The 20073-nt window shown below is 47.3% G+C and overlaps 1 protein-coding gene across 1 annotated transcript in view; it reads right to left on the reverse strand.

Moving 5' to 3' along the window:
• The window catches only part of GRIK3 (glutamate ionotropic receptor kainate type subunit 3), a 122135-nt gene that overhangs the window by 47748 nt on the left and 54314 nt on the right, over nucleotides 1-20073 (reverse strand). Inside the window, exons 2-5 of the mRNA XM_055800682.1 lie at nucleotides 8897-9073; nucleotides 7311-7568; nucleotides 5758-5939; nucleotides 1392-1445 (exon numbers count right to left, since the gene is read on the reverse strand). Coding sequence (XP_055656657.1) covers nucleotides 1392-1445; nucleotides 5758-5939; nucleotides 7311-7568; nucleotides 8897-9073 — 671 coding nt within the window. The remainder of the gene's footprint in view (nucleotides 1-1391; nucleotides 1446-5757; nucleotides 5940-7310; nucleotides 7569-8896; nucleotides 9074-20073) is intronic.

The following is a 20073-nucleotide window of genomic DNA, read 5'->3' on the forward strand; positions in this document are numbered from 1 at the left end:
TCACTGCTTGGATGTCACACTTTGCAGGATGTAAAAGCTGTGCATGCATTAGACAGAGGCTCGCAAGTGTTCCTCCTCCTCTGGTAGGAAAGGCTGATGGGCCTCCTCATGCTGAAGTCAGTGAACTGTAGTCTTGCAGCCTAGCAAAATGTTGAAGCATTTCACGCCAAGTGTTGATACACTGTGCTCACTATTGACTAGGGACCTTTTAGAAACATTCAGTATAACATAATAGACTAATTCATTAGCACCCCATGGGTCCTGTACTGTAGAAGCTGAAGCACATGCATTGCAAGCTAGGAAAACATTGCCTTAAGGAATGACAGATTAAAATATCTTTCCCATGATATAACTGTTATTTCAGGAAAGTGGCATTAATTGTGATTGCTTATCTATTAATTTATTATAATTCTTCTTTTCCCACCTCCAGGCTGTACCTACACATGAAATGTACTCTAGGCTCAGCTGGGGCTGATTAATAGGAGGTTATCTGGGAAATGCTTAAAGCTGCCTGGAATAGATAATGGCAGCAGGGGTAATTAAAATGTCTTTTGCATTTGAAAAATAAATTTTGCAGTTTTTAAGGGTTGGTTTAGTCTGTTTGTTTCCTAAAGGCAAAAAGATAAATTGGATTTTCAAAATCACACAAAATTCAACAGTATACTAGACAATAGCATCCTAAATGGAAACAGAAGTGGCATGCCAAGAAACCCAAACCAAAATGCCTCCTGGAGTCAAAGAACCGGCCTGTGTTTAACCAGAGCAGACTTAATTTCAAGCTGAGTTCTTCTCATGCAAAATAAACCTGTGGTACTGAGCTCTCGACCACAGCAGGGCTGCTCCTGGCTCTTAAGGGAGCCCTAGATGAACACAGAGGAGCACATCCCCAGTTCTTACTGATACTCAGCCCCATCACATCCTGTCTGTGGGACTACAGCCTCACCAGTTCACACATGGGCTCATCCTTCAGTGCGTGGGTAGCTGCACTGAAATCAAAATGACTGGGAAGGGAAATAAACCTAGAACCTACATCTGTGCAAAGCCGGAGCAGCTCCAAAGGAGCGAGCCAGTCCAAAAGCAGTGAAAGAAAAGACTGACATCTCAGAATGAGCACCGGGCAATACTGCCGTTGTGGAGATGTTACAGCCAAATCATTGTGGTCTGATTTTAACCTGAAGATAAATCTAGCCCTGCTCTCACCTCCTGTTAGGTTACCAGACCTCTCTTTCCCTGTCTTTTCCCACCCCACTGCTTTAGTGTCCTGCAGCTGTGCAATGCGTGCCCTGGACAGGACACCCAGCCCACTTCCCTGCCTCCTGAACTGCCTCCTCACTCCCCACTGCAGCTCAGCAGTGAGTGTAAAAGGTGTTTGCACAGATTAGATACTTTACCAGAGTGGTGAAGATGAAGTGGTAGTATTCTGTCATCATTCCCATTGCCATGGCCTTGAGGAGAGTAGGGAAAGGAGGTTAGTAAGAGTGGATACAAGAATATAACAGTCATGCAACATAAACCTCTACAGAGCTGATCTGGTAAATGCGGCAGGAGACAGGCCCAGGAACCCAGAAGCTGGGTTCTGATCAGTCCTGTGAAGCAGTTACGCATGTGCTTAGCCAGCAAGGGGCCTGTGCTTAAGTGCTGAACTGAACTGTGGTCCTCGAACCTTTCTGAAACAGCAGCAAAGCCCCAGTGTCCAGCTCCTGCAGAGGCTGGTGGCATTTCTGGGTGTTGCTGTGCCACAGAAGGCTGGGACACTGTGGCACACCACTGTGCTCACAGATCACTCATGGTGCAAAATCTCCAGGGCTACAGGCTTGCTTCTGTCGGCATGGCTGGGAGAAAGGGGGTTGCCTTTCCTTCTCAGATACCAACAACAAGCAACCTTCCATAAACCCATGCTGAATGACCACAAGCAGCCTGTTCTTATGGTTACAAGTCCGTGTGCTGGCTCGGAAGCTAAGTAAAAGGCTTTTTATTTCTTACGTGTATTTCTGGTGCTCTGCATCCCTTCCCCTTCAGTGTCCATTCGTATAATGAATATGTACAGCTCTTGCCTGTGTGTCTCTACTTCCTGCATCCAATAACCAGATTCTAACTTAGTGCCTGGTTTACAAATGGGTCAGTGAAAGTATAGGCACAGGAGTGGGGAGTGGGAACATCTCCCGTCTCTCAGCCCTTGGAGATTGTGCTCCAGACCTGCAGGCTCTTGGCCAGCCCAAGCTCTGGTTGTGCCAGCTCCGACATGAAGGATGGTTTGTGCAGATTGCTGAGATTTGCATAACTGAGCACTAGAGAGAACATGTTGTTCTGTGAGGTTTGTTGGAGGGTGACCGTGGGCTGAAGGGACCTCGGCTGGATGAGCTTGTTCAGGCCCTACACAACAGGAGGGGAACGTGTTTCTGTCTGTGAGAAAGATCACCTTGAAGTTGGTGGCTGGCAAAAGGAAAGAGATACCCATGGCTTTGACTGTGATGCTGACTCTCTGAGCATGTTTTCTAGAGAAAACACATGCAAGAGCACTTTAAAATCTCCACTGATGGGAAAGTGACTTCGAGTCCCCCCAGGAAACATTTTTGCTAAAATTACTAGGGCAGAATTTAGCTCTGAGGAAGGAAGTGGCAGTTTGAAAAGAAGTGAGATGTCAAAAAACAAGGGAAAAGGAAAGGATCTAGATCACAAGCCTAGATGTAAGTCTATTGTGTGGTTTTTACCACCACGTTTCCTGGCCTGGAAATACCTTTTGGAAAGCCTGGCAGCTGTCTCTGCAGCAGCGTGCTGTCCCGTCCCCCTCCTCCCTGCCTGGTCGGTGAGTCTGCAGGGCTGCCTCATAGCTCTATGCTGAGCTGCACCCTTGGGTGCAAAAAGCAGGAGCAGGGACCAACACTGCAGTATGTGAGGCATCACTTGGAGGAGGGGAAACCAATTGAGAGTAAATCATGAGATTCCAGTTCAGATTCTACAGCTGGATCATTTCAGTGGTAGATGAAGAGTCCAGACCCGCTGTAAGAAGCAAGCTCCAGCTCCCCAGTACTGGCAGCCTGTGTGCGGGATACATCTGGGTTTGTGGGGAAATGAATAAATGATAAACCTGGTGGATAAGCTACAGGCGATCGCCAGGATGAGAATGGGAGCTCCATTAAAGTTAAGACAGGCACATCTGTGCACTGCAGAGTGCAGCAACTGTTCAGAGACAGCTGCCAAGGAGAACAGAGAAGCTGGGAAGCCAGAGAACAGACGTAAAACATTAACAAGTGACCAAAAATGAGCAAGGCCAGAGAAGTTGAAGTAGGACAGGAAGGTCTTGTGAGCAGGCCTAGCTCTGTAATAGGTTTCTACAATGATTTCTTTGTCCAAAAGGGTAAAATAACAAATTGTTTGGTGCCTCAGTCACTCCAAGGAACCCAGACTGGAGCAGTATGTGGCAATGTCATCTGTATGTCTTTGTGTCAGCTCTTGTGTGGTTATTCACGGATTACTAATCCATGGGGGATTTTTTTACTACTCCAGTTTAAAAATACCGCCCAGATTATCAGTGAAGTCTGCTACTCGTGTGCTGTGGGAGCATGTTACCTTAAATAACTTGGGAGCAAGATCTGGACTGGCAGGATGGTGCGTGCTTAGTCAGAGCTACCTTAGTGTATCTAGGCTGTAGTTTCTCAAACCTTCTGTTACCTAAAGACACACAGTTAAAATCAGTAACAAGCAGTAGAAATTTTAGCACAAGTCCTGAGCCAACTTTTTTGCCATCCTGTGTGGTGCTGGGTGGGCAGTGCAGCCGAGGGGCTCCAAGGACCTTGCCTGAAGCAAACACCAGAGCCCAAACATCTGCAAAACTAACTGTTTGGGGTTTTTTTTTTTGTTTTAAAGTGGTTACCAAAATGTTACAAAGGGTAAACACTAGCAATAATATATGAACATTATTGTTTCCAGGCCAGACAAGGCTGGGCCACTCTTCCCTGACTTTTTTTGCAGGCCAGTTTTGTTTCCGTGTGGTGTTCTAACACGGCAAAGCGAAAGCAGGCTGCCCTCTTCCAGGAGGTGCTTTTGGCTTTACCCAGTTCGTACCTGCAGTGCCTGTGTGACGCAGGGCGTGAGGAGGGCAGCGTGGAGTGCGGGTGGGAAGCCTGGTTTTCTATCCCGTCCTATAGAAAGGAAAAAGCTGTTTCACGAGCAAAGGTGGCACCACTGGATGTGCATTTCTTGATATGAGTAAAAAATTTAGGAACAGATGAGGTTTCTGAGCTTCCCAATTCTCCAGCAGGTGTGAGTGCCAACGGTGGGGGAGACACAAGGGTCACGGTGTTCACCGTTCAGAGCCTCCCTGGTGTTACACCGGCACGTGCAACTGCTCAGAGGCCAGCCAGGATGTGGGTTGGGTTTATGCACCTTCCCAAACTCTGTAAAGATTGAACAGTTTTTTTCCCCTGAGTAAAAATACACTACATAATACTGCTAAGCTGAAAACCATGGCTTTGGGTCCTGAGAAAAAGCAACACACGCACAAAACCAGCCAGAAGGACTTAGAAAGACTTCTTTCCCCCTAGTCCCTGCTCTCCTCCATCTTCCTCACTCTGTGCTCACAGTGATGAGCAGAGCAGATGGTACAATAAACTATAATAAACTGCATAATAAGTGAACAGCACCAAACACAGCCAGCATGTTAAAATAATAGGCAGGAGACAATGAGTCCCTTATATTGCTTTCTTTAATAATCCCTCCCAGGCTTTCTGATTTCTCTGAGCACTTCCCTTCATTTTGCATCAGGCAGGCTGCAAGGGAAGTCTCTTTCCATGTGCTTGCTGTCTCAGCCCTTCAGGGGATTTATTTAATCTATGTGGTAGTGTCTTGCTGGGCTGATACGAGCAACACTTCCAGTGGCTGGTTCTTAGCATTCTTGGTGAAAGCGTTTCCTCTGCTTGCAACCTAAAGGCACTTGGAAATGAGGAGGAGCGGGGGTGAGCAGCAAACCTTCTGGTCTGCAAAAGAAAAATGCCAACGGAGGAACTCGGGGAAAAAGGAGAGAGACCAAATGAATGGAAAATCACTGACATCTGGCTTAGAGTCCAAGAATTGCACACAGTGCTCATGAAGGGACAGAGGATGCTGTCCCTCCCCGGCTGGCCCGGTCCTGGCTGCTTGCAGCAAGACGCAGGATGTGTGCACAGCTTGGAAAATAGCTAAGCAAAACGAAGTGGTTTGTACCCTGCCCCTCTGTATGGACACGTATTCACAGACCTGGGGGCATGAAGCAGCACAGACGGGAAAGAAGATATTTAAACTCGGCAAGCATGAAAAGCTCGTACAGGGGTAAATGAACAGTGACAGAAGTGGCCCAGAGCAGAGCCCTGCCTGATGCCCTGCCTGGAAGAGAAAAGCAAACGTGGCTCCAGACGGCGGCGGGTGGAGGGCAGGGGCTGGGGCTGCGCGGCCGCGGAGGGGAGCGGGACAGCAGCCTGGTCTCGGCGCTGCGTTCCACACAGCCGCTTGGCACCTTCTCCTCCCGCAACATTGGTTCCTTCTTACCGCTTTTTGATACTTCCAGGTTTTCCGTGAAAACTACATTTTCCGTAGGAATCCAATAGTATCCTTGAAGAGTGTGTGTGTTGTAGCTCTCAGTGTGGCTGTGGGTTGTGGGCAGAGGGAAAGCTGCAGGTCTGCGCCCCTGTCTGCGGGGCCCTCCCTGCGGGACGGCCGCCCTGTACTCGGGGGTCCCTCGGTGGGGCCAATTCTGCTTCGCCCCCATCACCCCCCGCTCACCTGCTTGAGGATCTGAGCTGCCATCAGGTGGCTGCAGTCGAAGATGATGCGGAATTCCCTGCCCCGCTTCATCTCCTTCAGCAGCGGCCGGGCATCGTCGGTGTCCAGCGGGAGCTGGCGGATTTTCAGTCGGATGTTGTACCTTGATGGGGCCATGATGAGCTCTTGCAGCCGTATAAGGCCTTCAAGCATCGCACAAAGACAAACCCACACTGTTACAGACAAATCTGCCTTTGCCCTGCAGGCTGGCTATCACAGCAAGTTATTTCCTCCTATATCGTTTTATGGAATGCAGTCAAGACTTTCCTCCCTCCCTCAAATGGCCATTGCTAAAGGTATCAAAACCAAGGCATCACGTATCAATTGTTAAAGACCCAAGAAGCTTCCAGAGCGGTTGTTGTAATGCAGAATGGCTTTTCCTGGTGTTTCCCTGCTGCCCCTGCGTCCAGCCATGGTAGAGCTGTAGTCCCTGCACTAGATCGGAAGAGGAGAACAGCAGATTGGTCCTAACCTTTGACATCTCTGGGATCATGACATATTTTCTTAAGCAAATGTGTCCTTGAGAAAGGACAGAATGTGATAATGAGCTACACAACAAATTAAAATCCATAGTATTTACCATGCAGAACAGCAAAGGGAAAAAAATGAGTATGCTCTTAGATTTATGAACAGCATAGCTCCTAACAGTCACTTAATCACAACTTGTAACTTTCTTACTACCCTTAGAATTCATTTCTTTTTTATGCAGAAGATACAAAGCGGTGCTGGATGCAGCTGAGCAGGAATTATTGGTATCTAATGTTGCAAGAAGAAATTCAGCAGATGCCTATTGCAAGGAGTAAAAGAGAAGTACTTTCCTCTGCATAGTAGAAAAAATACATTAGAATATGCCGTGAAGGGAACATACTGTGACCCACATTTGCAGAACAGGAATGTCAAACTGTGTTCTCATCAGCCCTCCCCTAAAGAAACCATTTGGTTTAGTGGAATTAGGTTGGACAGGCTATCCAATGTGTCTTTTGTTTGGGTTTGGTTTTTTTTTAATCTATAGTGCTGTGCAGTGCTTTGCTTTGTTTAACCATCAACAGCTTTCTTTATGTGAAAAACTTTGTCAGCTATGTTTTATAGAATTAGCCAGAAAACAAAAAACTTTCCAGAACTGCTTTTGCTTTTAGCTGGGAAACTGCACCCTCAATGGCAGCCACAGACCAAGGTCTTTGCTTGTGTAAATGGGCACTGCGGTGCCAGACACAGCCATGCTGAGCCAGATCACACCAGCGGACAATTAATCCTCCCCTTGACCCTTTGTCAGCTGGGGTGGTGCTGGGGGTTACCCACTTCCTAAGCGCTTTGTGAATGAAATGCTCCAGAAGGGATGCCAGGGCCTTCTGCAACACTCGCCTGAAGGCTTGGGAACCAGTGTGTCCCCGTGCACCGATCACTGCACGGGCCGTCATTTTGCTCCTAAAAGGCTTCATTAGAAAAATTCCTAAATGAGACCCACAACAAACACGTCTCCTGGATTCCTCCGTTAAAACCCCTCCTTTACCTACCTGTACTGTCATCGTAAACCACAGTGGCTGACCTCCATTTCAGGTACTGCACGAGGTCCAGAATGGCATGGCTAAGGGAGGCGTAGTCGGGATACAGGTTGACATAGAAAGTGTCCTTGTTATCCAAAGGGTGATGCTTCCATCGAAGCTGTATGTGGGGGACTTCCAGGGCGTTGCAAATAGACTGGACAGCATTGGTACAGGAGCCTTGGGAAGGTCCGAATATTGCTACGACCCCCAGAGCGAGCTGGTCACAGGCTGGAAAAGGAAGGGAGCGATCCTGTCAGTGTCGTACAGGGCACCTCTGTGGGAGCGGGGAGCGCCCGGGCAGCCGGGGGGGCACAAACCATGGAGCGGTGGACAGACAGACAAGCTTCTGGGCACTAACAGCAGCTAATCACAACAGTGATGGGGCAGAAGAGAGAGGCGGAATTATGGCAGGTGGGGTCTGGAGCGGTGGGAGGCACAGGCGTGTTTCCAGAGGAGGCAATGACGGTTATGGTGTGTTAAAAAATGGCTGAGCCTCCAGAGTTGTGAAAGAAATATCCTGAGATGATCAGAATTGCCCAGACAAAGGCGTTTTTTCATCAATTTAATATATTTCTTTTTCTGCAAAATAATGGTTCTCATAGATTTCTTCAGGTTTTCACTGGGAAATTAAAAGAGAACAATTGCATTTGGGGCTGCATTTTTAGGGGGGGGAGGGGAAGTAAAAGTTTCTTTGAGGAATAGAAACAGGTGATTTCTCACCTGCCTCTGCAGGTCCTTCCGAACTGAATGCTTAGCACTGTCAGCAGGAGCTTTGCGATGGCCACGTTTCATTAACAGATTTTAGGAAGGCAACTGCTGCCAGCCCAAGAGAGGCACGAACACAGAGAGCAGCTGAGGCACGCGGGTCCCCCCAGGATGCACGTGCCCCTGGTGCGGGTCCTGCGCGTTCTGCTCCTGTCCCAACACTTGGTGCAGCCAGCTTGGGTGCTGCCAGCCGCCCGGCACAGCAGTGCCAGGCAGAGCCCTGGGGAAACCTCCAAAACAAAACAATCTCCAAAAGGGACAGCGCAGCCAGTGAGCTCGCCTGCGAGAAGATGCGCCCTCTCCGGTGACGCCCCTCTTTTAATTGTGAGTAGGCTGCAGGTTTCATCTCTCCCAAAACAGAAGCAAACTCAGCAAGCCCTCAGGTCACCAGCCCCACAGCCTTTGCTGTGTAGTCCCATTTCTTCCCTCCCCTTCAGTAATTCAAGCGGGCGGCTGTTATCGGATAATAAAAAAATGACTGTTGGGAAGAGAACAGAATACCTGCGCTATGGATGTTGAAACTGCTGGGGAAACCGTAAAATAAACAAAGGCATGGCCTACGGACCTTCGCTCAGGATTAGAAGCAAACACTGAAAGGAGTTTCGTGAGGTTTGCAGAGGGAAAAAAGAATAGTTGTTCCCCTTATATTAAAATGCCTCTGGAAGGTCAGCTCCTGGAGGAGTTCTCATCTAGATCACTGACTAGTCTCAAGTGAAACCTTGCCTTTTTTTTTTTTTTTTCCCATGAATAAATGGCCACAAAGCTGCTAAGAAGTGTGCTGTGTTTCTTACCTTTCTTAGTTGCTTCAAAGCTGTCGTGGAAGTGTATCCTCTGAATGTCGTAGGTTAGTGTTGTGTTAGGCAACAAAGTTCTGTTTCTGTTAATAATATTGGCAGAAAACCTGAAGGCTTGCTCCTCAGCGCTCATAACCTGGGTATTGGGGCCATCTGCGTACTCAAAGATTCCTCCTGCAAGACGAGACAAACCCAGCATTAAGCCACGTAAATTCGATTCACAATCTTACGTAGCAAGGACGAGATGACCGTTGGACAGAGCTGTGGCATTTGCAGGCTGAACAAGGCTTGCTCCAGGATATTTTCTGGACTGAAGTAAAGACATGCAAACTTTTTTTGGTTTTTTTTGTCATATGCTGGTTCACGACAATGTTCTGAATACCAGCTTTGCAGGGCAATAGGGGACAAATTTAAAGCCTTGGAATATTTTTATGAGACAGATGAGTGCCTTCCCATAAAACTTTAGGACCAGACCTTGGGAAGTGTGGACAGGCCCATTGCTCAGCTGCAGAGATGCTCCAGGTTTGCTATGAGGAGTTACTGTGGTCCAAAGCTGGCACTGCCCTTCCCTCTGTGCCACACTGGCCCCCTCCCCGCCTTGTCCACCCATCACCAAGTCCTCACGCAGGGGGCAGGCAGTGCAGCACTGCTGCTTGCTATTTTTAGTGCCATTTTTAGTGCCCTTCTCATCTTCTGTTGTTCCTCATGTTTAGTTATCCAAGTTCTTAATTCAGACCAGCAGAGACTTCTGAATTTGTCTACCCTACAGCTTATCTGCTCAATAATGCACATCTTGAATGCATGCTTTCCCGTGTTCAAAAGTTGTTAATGCCATTACACCTCCCCAAGGGCGACAAGCTCATGTCACAGTATCGCTGGGTTTCTTGGCTCTGTATCTGTGAGTCTTGTCCTCAGATCCCCACTGACAGCCACTCTAATTGAAGTGACTCAGTGCAGGTGTAAATTATGTAATTGTGTGTCCTTGTCTGAGTTGTAGGCACCGTCTTGTGCCCCTTACAGAACCATGGAAAGACACATAAACCTTGCTCTATCTTATTAAAAAGTAAACCAAAATAATTAATGGATGAGCGAGATAAGCACATGCAATTGGTAACAGATGGTCTCCGGGTTCATTAGCAGAAGGAAAATCTTCCTCTTCAATTTAAGGTAGTCCTAAAATATTTTGTTATAGACAACAGATGTCTACTCAGCCCTCCTAGCTTTCAAGTAACTGCATGAATCGTCCTCCAGGAGCCAGAACACGTTACCTCTAGTTTTTGTGGCAATTTGGTGTTAGCAAAGATGCCAGTTTGGCAAGAGCCAAGTTGACATTTCTGTGGACAACCGTGCTCTGGGCATCCTCCCAGGAACCCGACCAAAGCGCCATGGGCTGTGCAAACCACAGTAGCAATGCTTGGAGATGTTCACAGTGCGGGTGCAAAGGAAGTTGCATGAAGCCTCTGACTTTTCTGCTCCTCATGATTGTGGCAAGTCTTCCCCTGCAGACTTTGTGCATCTATGTCCCCAGATATAAAGTGAGTGTGGTAATTAGTTTACATTTATAAACATCCAGAAATGTTTGAGCTGTTCACTGCATGTCTGTGGTAGAAAAAAATATTACTGATCTCAGTACTAACCTTGGTGGTAGGGGGAAAAGTAAAGAAAAACAGGCTGAATGCTCATTCTGGAGACCCATTTCAGTCCCATGCGAGCTTCAGCAAGTCATTTATGACCAACTTTTCGATCTAGAATGCCTAGCAGTTTAGGCAGGAGCCTAGCAAATTTTCCAAGTGCCTCATTCTCACTGGATCATGCCAATACACGAGGTTATTGTCCAGTGCAAGGAAAATTATTCATCCATATCAAAGTTGGCACATGCTGGTAGCTCAGTCTAAGCTCCTTAGGGCAGAGGAAGTTCATACACATTATTACAGCAGAAACCATAAACAAAACTAAAGTGAGCGTGAGATTCATCCCTGTCTTTCTGCTCAAAGCTTTACTGTCCAGAACATTTTAGCAAGGGATTTTTTGTTTTCTGGCATCATTCTGAAGTGATAACTGGGTTCATGTTACATTGATTATCAACTAGCTGACATGAGGCTTTCTCCTAGCCCAGAGCTTTCAGGGTTGCTTTGGAGCATGTCTTATTATGATAGAATATAGGACAGGGGATGTGGATTATTGGTGTTTGATCCCAAATAAATTCACGTTCCAGACATCCAACTGGATATAATAGGCTTTTTGACAGAAAAGAATTTTCTGTGCAGCCACCCAATACCTTGAATTTAGTGCCGAGCAATGAGAAAGTAGACAGGCAGAAGTAACGTATTTCTGGTGATATTGCAGGATGCTGAATATATTGGTACAATGCGAAATCTACTGCAGTTGTGAAGGTGTTGAAGAGTGGCCACCACATGCAACAGTCTGCTCTTTTTCTCAGAAACTCAGGGGACAGAGAGTGCCTGACGGCAGATCTGCACAGCAGCAGCTCCCCGCTCCTGGGGATCGCACGCGGCCGTCCCACTTGGCTTGTGCGCCTCTCCTTCAGAGATGTTCATTCCGATCATTATTTAAAGAGCCTAATAACCAGCTTGAAACAGCTGATTAATGCATAATCTTCGTCATGATTACATAGCATAACTGGCATTAATTTGAAAAGCCAGCTAATTATCAAAATAATGGTTGCAGCTTTTTCATTTGAGCAAAATGGAGAATATCAGCTTGTGCTATTGAGAGAATGAGGGGTGTGACATCAGCTGGCAGATCACCGGGCTGGAGGGACCCCATGCGTCCCCCGCCACCCTCAACAGGAAAGATGAAACAATGCGAGGCTGGATAATCTGCTGCAAAGTGTTTGGGCAAACAAACTGGGTCAGCTCTCCCTGTGCTTCCTGGAGAGAATGATGGTATGTGGGTATTGCAACAGTAACCTCACTGTGGCTTTACACTTAGAAAAATATAGAAAGTCAACGGGCTATAAAAAGTCAGCAACAAAACAGTTTCTGCTTTTATATACTACATATAAACAAGTTTAATCTGAGAGAGTAAAATTGAAGCTCCTTTGGTGTTGCTGTCTCTCTCTAAACCATTTTTGCCTCCGCCCTATTTTTGAAGTTATTTCAAATGTCTTGAAGGTTGATGGATGCTGCTCACTTGACCTGGTGCTAACGACCATTTCCCGGTGTTGCCTCTGTCTGTTCAGGTCCCCGCTTCCCCTTCCTTCTTTCTTTACCTCCCGTGGCTTTACAGACAGATAAAGACAGCTGTGCTGAGGTCTGTCACGCTTTGGAACGTCCTCCTGAGGTTCATGAGAATATTTTCTGCCTAATTTGTCCTGGAAGGGACCATGCTGTTTCCTTGACCAGTCAATACAGCCCACAGACTACTGCGACGCCACGTGTCGTTTAACACACACTGAGGTTTATCAACTTCATGTGGAGTTTGTTTGCCTATGTGTTTTTCCCTGAAAACCTCCTTTTATGCCACATATTTTATGGCCTTTAGTGCAGTGGGGTCCAGGTCTGGGAGTCAGCCTTGCAGGAGATACCTCAGCACAAACTGTCGATACCTTCTCAGGCAGGACAGGCTCAAACGCTCCCAACTGTTACCACTTCTACAATTTTTTTGATGCAGTCATCCATGATTACGCCTGACTTCTTGGATTTTAAATATCAATCACCAGGCAGGTTAAATAGTTATTCAGTTGTCTTTTACCTGTAAAGCGGGCTAATTGCTCTCCAGAGAATGTCAATTAGTATACAGCAAAACACGCTAATTAGAATCAACTTTGCATCTTGTTATTTTACTTGATGACCACTGACATTGCTGCTGAGGTGGGAATTTTAAAAATTCAAAATGAGAATCCAAAACAAACACCTGGAACTCTCCCTTCGATGTAGACCAGAAGTGCAATAGCTGGACCGGGCTGCAGGAATGAGGTTGGTGCTGCACGTGAAGGGAGGTTTAGCCCCGAAACACAGGGGATCTCTCTCTGAGTCGCAGAAAATTAGCCTCTCTGCTCAGGGTAAAATCCAGATCCCATGAAACACCTGAAATCCCACTGGTGCTAATTAGAACATGTCCAAGTCTGTTTGCATCAAGCAAAGCCACACTGCCCTACTTCCACCCCCATCCAGGGGGTGATGCTGGAAGACCTTGGGAAGGGCCCCAGGAGCAAGCCAGAAAGAAGCCTGGTCAATGGGATGGGAATCCTTTCCCAGCATTCCGGCTTACCCTGAGCTATGGCTGTGCAAGCTGAATGCAATTGGAGTTATTTTTAGCTTTGTTGAAAGCTAAGTCAAGAAAGTCAAAGTATTTTAGGTTTTCACTTTCTCCCCTCTTCCCCTTTTTAACAAAACAAACAGCTTCATTCTCGGAAAGAAAATTCCAACAGCCCTCAGCGTGTGGTGTGATCTCTTATCTTTTACTCCTTATAAAATCACTGAGTTACTTAGCTTTGAAGAACAACTATTTCTGATAACACTTTTCTCTCCCCCGCTGACAGTGTTGTTAACACATTTAGACAGCTTTCTGACAGTCTCTTTCCATGTGACATCCTGGAAGGAATACTTGTTTTGAAATGGCTCTTAGTGAGGATGGAGCCAGCCCGAGCTCCTCCAGGGACACCAGAGCTCCTGCCTGTCTCGCAGACCTCTCGTGCCCAGAGATCTGTATTCTATGTATTATTTTCTCTGAGGTTACACAATGTCTTTCCTGTTGAGCAGCAGGGCTGGCAGTGGCATGGCGACCTGTCCTCTTCTGATAGGCTGTGTTTTGGGGACAATGTTAGCAAATGGGCTGATCAGGACCGGTACACGCAATTTAGTGCCTGTTCCTGCAGGATGCCACTGGCAGGTGCCCGAGGCAGGAAGATGGAGAGCCTTTCCTCACCAGATGTGCCTCCCCCAGGAAGGCTTCGAGAACTGATGCTTCTGTTTATCTGACCAGTCCAGTGGAGAGAATTTCACTGTCATGGTCCAGGTCCCTCCAGGGCCGGTGGTTATACCAATGGAGAGAAATGAGATAATGCTGGTGGGAAGTAAATGAAAGCTCTCAGGAGCATGAGGTTGTGCACTGGGAATGGAGCTAAAGCTCGCAGACACTGCCCATCAGCGTAGGACCGTTAAAATCTCAGATGCAATAATATGAATGCAGTGAAAGCAGCAAAATCCGGAAGACAATAAATAAATAAGTAAATAAACAAATAAATATCTATCTATATATAAAAGCAGTGACAGATTTGTTCATGAGAAATATCTCCTTGCTCCCCAAGGAGCTGCTACTATAAAATGTTCCACAAGTGACTGCAGCTGAAGCTGGAGTTGGTCCCTCATTCATCCAGGAGTTGAGTGGAGCCCCTGTATCTGATGTTGATGCCAGCTGGTGTTCTCCAAACAGAAACAAAATCATCCTAGCACTGTCGAGGAACATTGGGGACTCCCTCCCTTCAGCCAAGAGCCCTTTTTACTGCCTGGAAAGTGCTTGCACCCCCGGGAGGTGCAGCGGAGCCCTCTGCCCTGGCCCTCCGTGGGGTCCCATCGGGCTGTGCGTGTCAGACTGCAGCAGCCCGGGATGTGCTCCCTGAGGCAGGACCATGGACGGGCTCAATGCCAAGGCAGTAAACAGAACTTGCAAACTTACCACAACAAACCTTCTGGGAAAGAGCTGAAAAAAATTTCTTCGGTCCGTCAATGGGTTACTGATTTTGACAGAACAACAGCGTGGCAGGAACTGAGTTCCTGTCCCCTTAAATTGCTGCTGCTGATGCATCAGCCCTGTCACTTCAGTGTGGCACCGCTTAATGTGATGCAGCACAGCCACGAATCCAAAGCAATTTCAGGCTTCATAAACATGCATCACGCAAGAGAGACTCTGTGCAGGAATCTGCTGCTGCTGCTCACAGGCCCAAGCTGTCCCCTGCCCATGGACATTGCTCTCTCTCTGGATGCTAATTGCTAGAAACCCAGGAGGAGGATCTGACTCGGAACACAGGAAAAGGATTAACCTCAGAGCCGGTGTGTCTGGATTGCTTACACTCACATGCTGCCTGTATTCATTACGCATCTCTTTTATACGAATTAAAAAGGAATCAGGCCTGTCCGCCAGCAGACGTTTCTCTCCCGGCAGTTTCTCTGGCTCTCAGGTCCAGGGTATTTCCAGCTGTATTTTCTGAGGGCCCCAGGTTCGCTCTGCCTCCACAGACTGACAAAGCCCATGATGTACCTGCCCAGCTCAAAGCCTTCCCCGTGTCCACGATACCCTACAGCAAGGTGGAGCCAAGGGGAGGCTCAGCGCAGCCCCGCCGCGGGCTGTCTGCCTGCTGGAATGGCCTGGCTGGGGGGTCATGAACACCCCGGATAATATTGCTGGATTTTTCCAAGGGCATGTAGTGACAGGGCAAAGGGGAATGGCTTTAAGCTGAAAGAGGATAGATTTAGATGAGATATTACGAAGAAACTCTTCACTATGAGGGCGGTGAGGCACTGGCACAGGTTCCCAGAGCAGCTGTGCGTGCCCCATCCCTGGCAGTGTCCGAGGCCAGGCTGGATGGGGCTGGGAGCAACCTGGGCTAGTGGAAGGCGTCCCTGCCCGGGGCAGGGGGTTGGAACTAGATGATCTTTAAGGTCCCTTCCAACCCAAACCGCTCTATGATACTATGATTTGCTCCCTAATGCCCTTGAGAAAAGGCAAGACTTGGTGCAGGGAAGACAGGTCTCGCTCTGCTTGGAACCCCCCATGAGCTCAGAGGAGGGACAGACACAGCGGTACCCCTGGTCCCCGAGGTGGCTGGGAGCTCCCCATCCCCCCCCACCATCAAAAGCAACCATGAAAATTCAGATTTCTGACCCTAATGACAGCCCCAAGGCACTGGCAGCCTCCACTGGACTGCCACACAGCCTCTGCTGGGAGACTTCAGCGCGGGGCTGAATTTTAGAGGAGGACAGTCCCACTCCCAGCTGCCTGCCCGCAGCCTGGCTCCCCCAGCACTGCTCGCCTTTCTGGGGGTGTCCTGGGGACCCCACAGCAGCTGATGGGAAGAGTCGATGGGCCAAGCAACATTCCCAGGACCTCAGATTCCACCACTTTTGGCAGCATAATGAAAGGCCAGGTACTTGCTGAGTAACGCCAAGAAAATGAATTCAGCCAGAAAATCAGATATGCAAAATGTGTGTGTCCCGTAAGGAGGGATTTTCCTGCCTGCCAGGACAGAAAGCCCATCACAGCAGGTCGATCCATTCCCAAGAGACGGCGTCTCCCTCTTTTCTCGTTTTGTTATTGAATATGCAAAATCCTATTTCATTTGCACTGTATTAGGTACTTCATGTCACAGGGGGTGACATTCTTCTATGTGTAAGCTGTTTAACAGATGAGCAGTCAAGTGGCAAAGAAATACATTATTAATGCTTCTGGTTAAATTAACTGATTAAAACCACTGTAGCTAAAATGCATGTATCAGCAATTTACTCGCACTAAATGAGAAATTAATGGAATATGGTGGCTTGGTTTTTTTAATGACAAGTAGATAGGGATGGTCTGGAAAGGTATGCCACCTCTGATAGGAATTAGCCACTCGGTCCATGGGCCACGCAGCTTCGGCTTGCGCAGCACAGCCACCCGCATCCCCAGCAGTGCTCAGCCCCTGGGGCTGGGGCACCCACCTGCATGGGCTGCAGCTTCTAGAAACAAACTTCTCGTTTGCAGCTCCTACTCACTTGGCCTAATTGGCAATGTTTCCTCTGCCATGCCTTTGAACAAGCTGTTCTGGCGTTGCATGTTTTACATCTGAGAAAGAGCATTTACCACAGCAGCAGTGTGTAACCCTGACCAAGGGAGCGGATCAAAGCACTAATCTGAGATCAAAGGCCTTCAGCAGTGGTACAGCAGAAATAAATTAAGTTAGCAACAGATTTTTTAATGATATTTAAGTTTTTAATTTGCATAATACATGATTAAAATGAAATGGGCATTTTTATTTTTTAAGCAGGCTCAATTAATTAAAAAAAAAAAACCAGCAGCATTATAATCTCCTAAGAATAGATTCCTATAAAGATAAGGGCAATGAAAATGCCAAGAAACTTTTAATTTACCCAGTGTACAGCTCACAGCATAACACAGATCTCCACAAGTGACCAGTGAGCTGCAGGCTGAAAATGCCGCAAGAGGCAGAACCTCCAGGAGCCCAGTGATGCCCACAGCGGTGGCTGGGAAAGGCTCCTGCCGGCTCTACAGTTTTACTTTAAGCAGGCTTATTTCTCTGCAATAGATCTTGCAAGCTTTGGGCTACTCCCCTTGTAATCGTTCTCACTATGAGATACCTCACCAAATACTTGGGCTCACTTTTGATTAATTAGCAATTCAGATGTTTTGTGTGTGGGTTGCCACAAGTATGGAATTGACCCACGGTATTTGTTCGTGCCTCCGCCTTATGACACCCCGCTGCTCGGACCGTGCCCACCCGTGCAGGCTCAGCCCGATGCCCGAGCTTTCGCCTGCTCTGAGCGACGGGCAGCTCCTGCCCCGAAACCTTCCTGAGGCTGTGTAAACTCAGCAAACATGTCCTGGAAATCACCAATGACCGAATAAATCAAGCATGCTCAGATGTCATGTTTATAGTTGTGCTTTGGGCTATAAGCGTGGTTTAAACTGTAATATATGGGAGGAAAAAAAAATGTTTGAAAGCTTAGAATTATTAAGGATCTATAATACAGGGTTTAGGCAACACAGCTGTAAGTATATTTTTCTATCGTGTTTTATTGGCCTGCGATATAATCTAGTGTTAGATGTGATGTCCATCTGGCGCACAGCTCGAGCGAAATACGAAGCAGAGAAGCAAGGCCACCACTGAAATAAATTCAGGCTCATGCCTGTTATTGACTGGGCTTGTAACAAAACCTGCAGGATGATAAAATAATTCAGATTTGTCTTTATTATGTGCCTTGGAGCTCAGCACTGGCACCGTGTCTCCCTGTACATGCTCTCTGGTTTCGGACTCCCCCAGCCCTGCCGCGCTGTGCCCGTGCAGGCGATTAATTACAGGTGCTGCTGTGCCCGTGCAGGCGATTAATTACGGGTGCTACAGCACAGCCTCTGCCCCAGCAGGCAAATGCTTTTCTCACTTACCCCAGTGCAAGCTGGGCCCAACTGGTCAATTTGTGAAAATTATCTGTAAACTGCATACAGGGTGTTGAAAACCAAAACCACTTATTTTTGGGGGGGGAAAAAAATTGCCTTCTCAGTTGAACTGGAATTTGCAAATCTCTGGGCTCTGCTAAGGGAGCCCCAGCTCCGGGGCTCGTCAGACATGCACAAAACCACTGAAACCAGGGGTGGTCCCTGCAGCAGGTACTGCCTCGGGGCCACCTTCACCCCCCCCGAACTGGTGACCAGCCAGCAGACCGTGCCCAGTCTGAAATGTCATGTGTAAGAATGAGTACAAGAATTCATTCATAAGAATAAAACTTGTATGTAGGAGTGAACCTTGCAGAGGAGGAGCAGCGACACTGCCTGGGCTCACTCTCTTCCCAACAAGTCCTCAACATTGAGGCCACACGGTTTGGCTGGCTGTGTTTTTTAAAGTTCTCTGTCCGTTTTCCTTCCCTAGCAGTTATTAGCTCCTGTTTTATCTGGAAATAGAAATACACCTGGTATAAATGTGATATAAGTATCCTGCGATGAAGCCTCACACAAAAATTCAACCCAAGTAAAATTACAATTATTGCATGTTAATTAAAATCTTTTAAAATATTCATTGCTAAGCCCCAGCTAATAAATGTTAATACCCACCTGGCATGTAACATATAATACTAGACTCAAGAAATCTAAATTAAATCCTATACTTCATTTACAGTATAACCAGTCAACTGGTTGTTTCTCATTCTTGTGTTGATGCATTCAAAAATCAGGGCTTTAAGATGATGCATTGAATAGCAAATGCAGTTCTGCAAATATTATGACATATTGTTTGTCATCTGCCCTAAATATTTAACAGTTCGTTTTCACAACATTTTTATGCCACATGCTGAGAATTTGCTCCTGATAGATGTTGAATTTGATTGATGAGATGGATTCCATTCAGAAGCTGCCAATCCCAAACCCTCGTCAGGGTCTTTGCTGTTAGCATCTTCTGGTTTCCCCCACCCCCTTCTTTTTCAAAGAAAGCAGAGAGGGGAAAAACCCACAGAGTTATCTGGAAAAATTGTTTCTGCTTAATCCCATCTACTCTCCACAGAAAAACCTTTGCCTAGGAAGAGATCAAAGGTCTGTAATAGATTTCAACAGGTTTCCAAGAGGTGTGTGATGCAGAAGGGAGTGCAAGGCTCTGAGTGATTGAGCAGCCCTGTGCTGCTGCTGCTCAGGAGCAGCCAAAGATGTAATTGGGAGATTTAGACACCCATTTTAGCCTTTTTATCTTCCTATCTTAATGCCATTAAACAGAGAGAAAAGCCAGACTTTGCCAGGATGCAGTGCTTGTTGTGTGTGCTGGGAGCACGAGGTGGTGGGGGGCACGGGGGCTGCTCTGCTCACAATCTACCTCGACTAATGTCTTTTACAGTGGGAAAGATCTGCCTGGGGTAGGCACTTTGTAAATGTGCAATGTTCAAGTTTTTTTATGAATGGTTCTTTTTCCTTCCCTTCTACACCCCCCCTCCCCCCCGCCCCTATTTCTTAATTGTCAATTCTGAATGCCCAGGGTAATTACAGCTGAAAGATTTGCTGACTTAAAAGCAGCACTTTATTCCAGGGAATGAAAGAAAAAAAAAGGGAATGACAAAAGGATCTGCTCTGAAAAATGCTTTCATTATTTTCCTGTCATCTGTACTCTCAATTTACAAACAGCTACATGCAGAGCAGGGGATGCAAAGGGGTGCGCTGGAACTGCCCAGCAGTGTGACTGCAAAGGAATTTTACATTCCCTTTAAATGATCAAAATCAGCTATTAAAAATCTTCTCCATCTCATAAAAGAAAACGATGCACATGAAAGAGCAGCTTGTGCGGAGCTGTGGTCGGTGCCTATGGCTGAGCAGCTCAGTGAGCGCGGCTGCAGCGTGGGGTCCCCGGCACGGGTGGGCACCCTGCCTGCACCCAGCCAGGCTGCCCAGGGCACGGCTTAACATCGCTTCTGGCCCCTCTGCCCAACGTCAGGGCTTGGTGTGGGGGGTGCGGAGCTGGGTGG

Source organism: Falco peregrinus, chromosome 3 (genome assembly GCF_023634155.1).
Source record: "Falco peregrinus isolate bFalPer1 chromosome 3, bFalPer1.pri, whole genome shotgun sequence".
NCBI classification, from domain to species: Eukaryota; Metazoa; Chordata; class Aves; order Falconiformes; family Falconidae; genus Falco; species Falco peregrinus.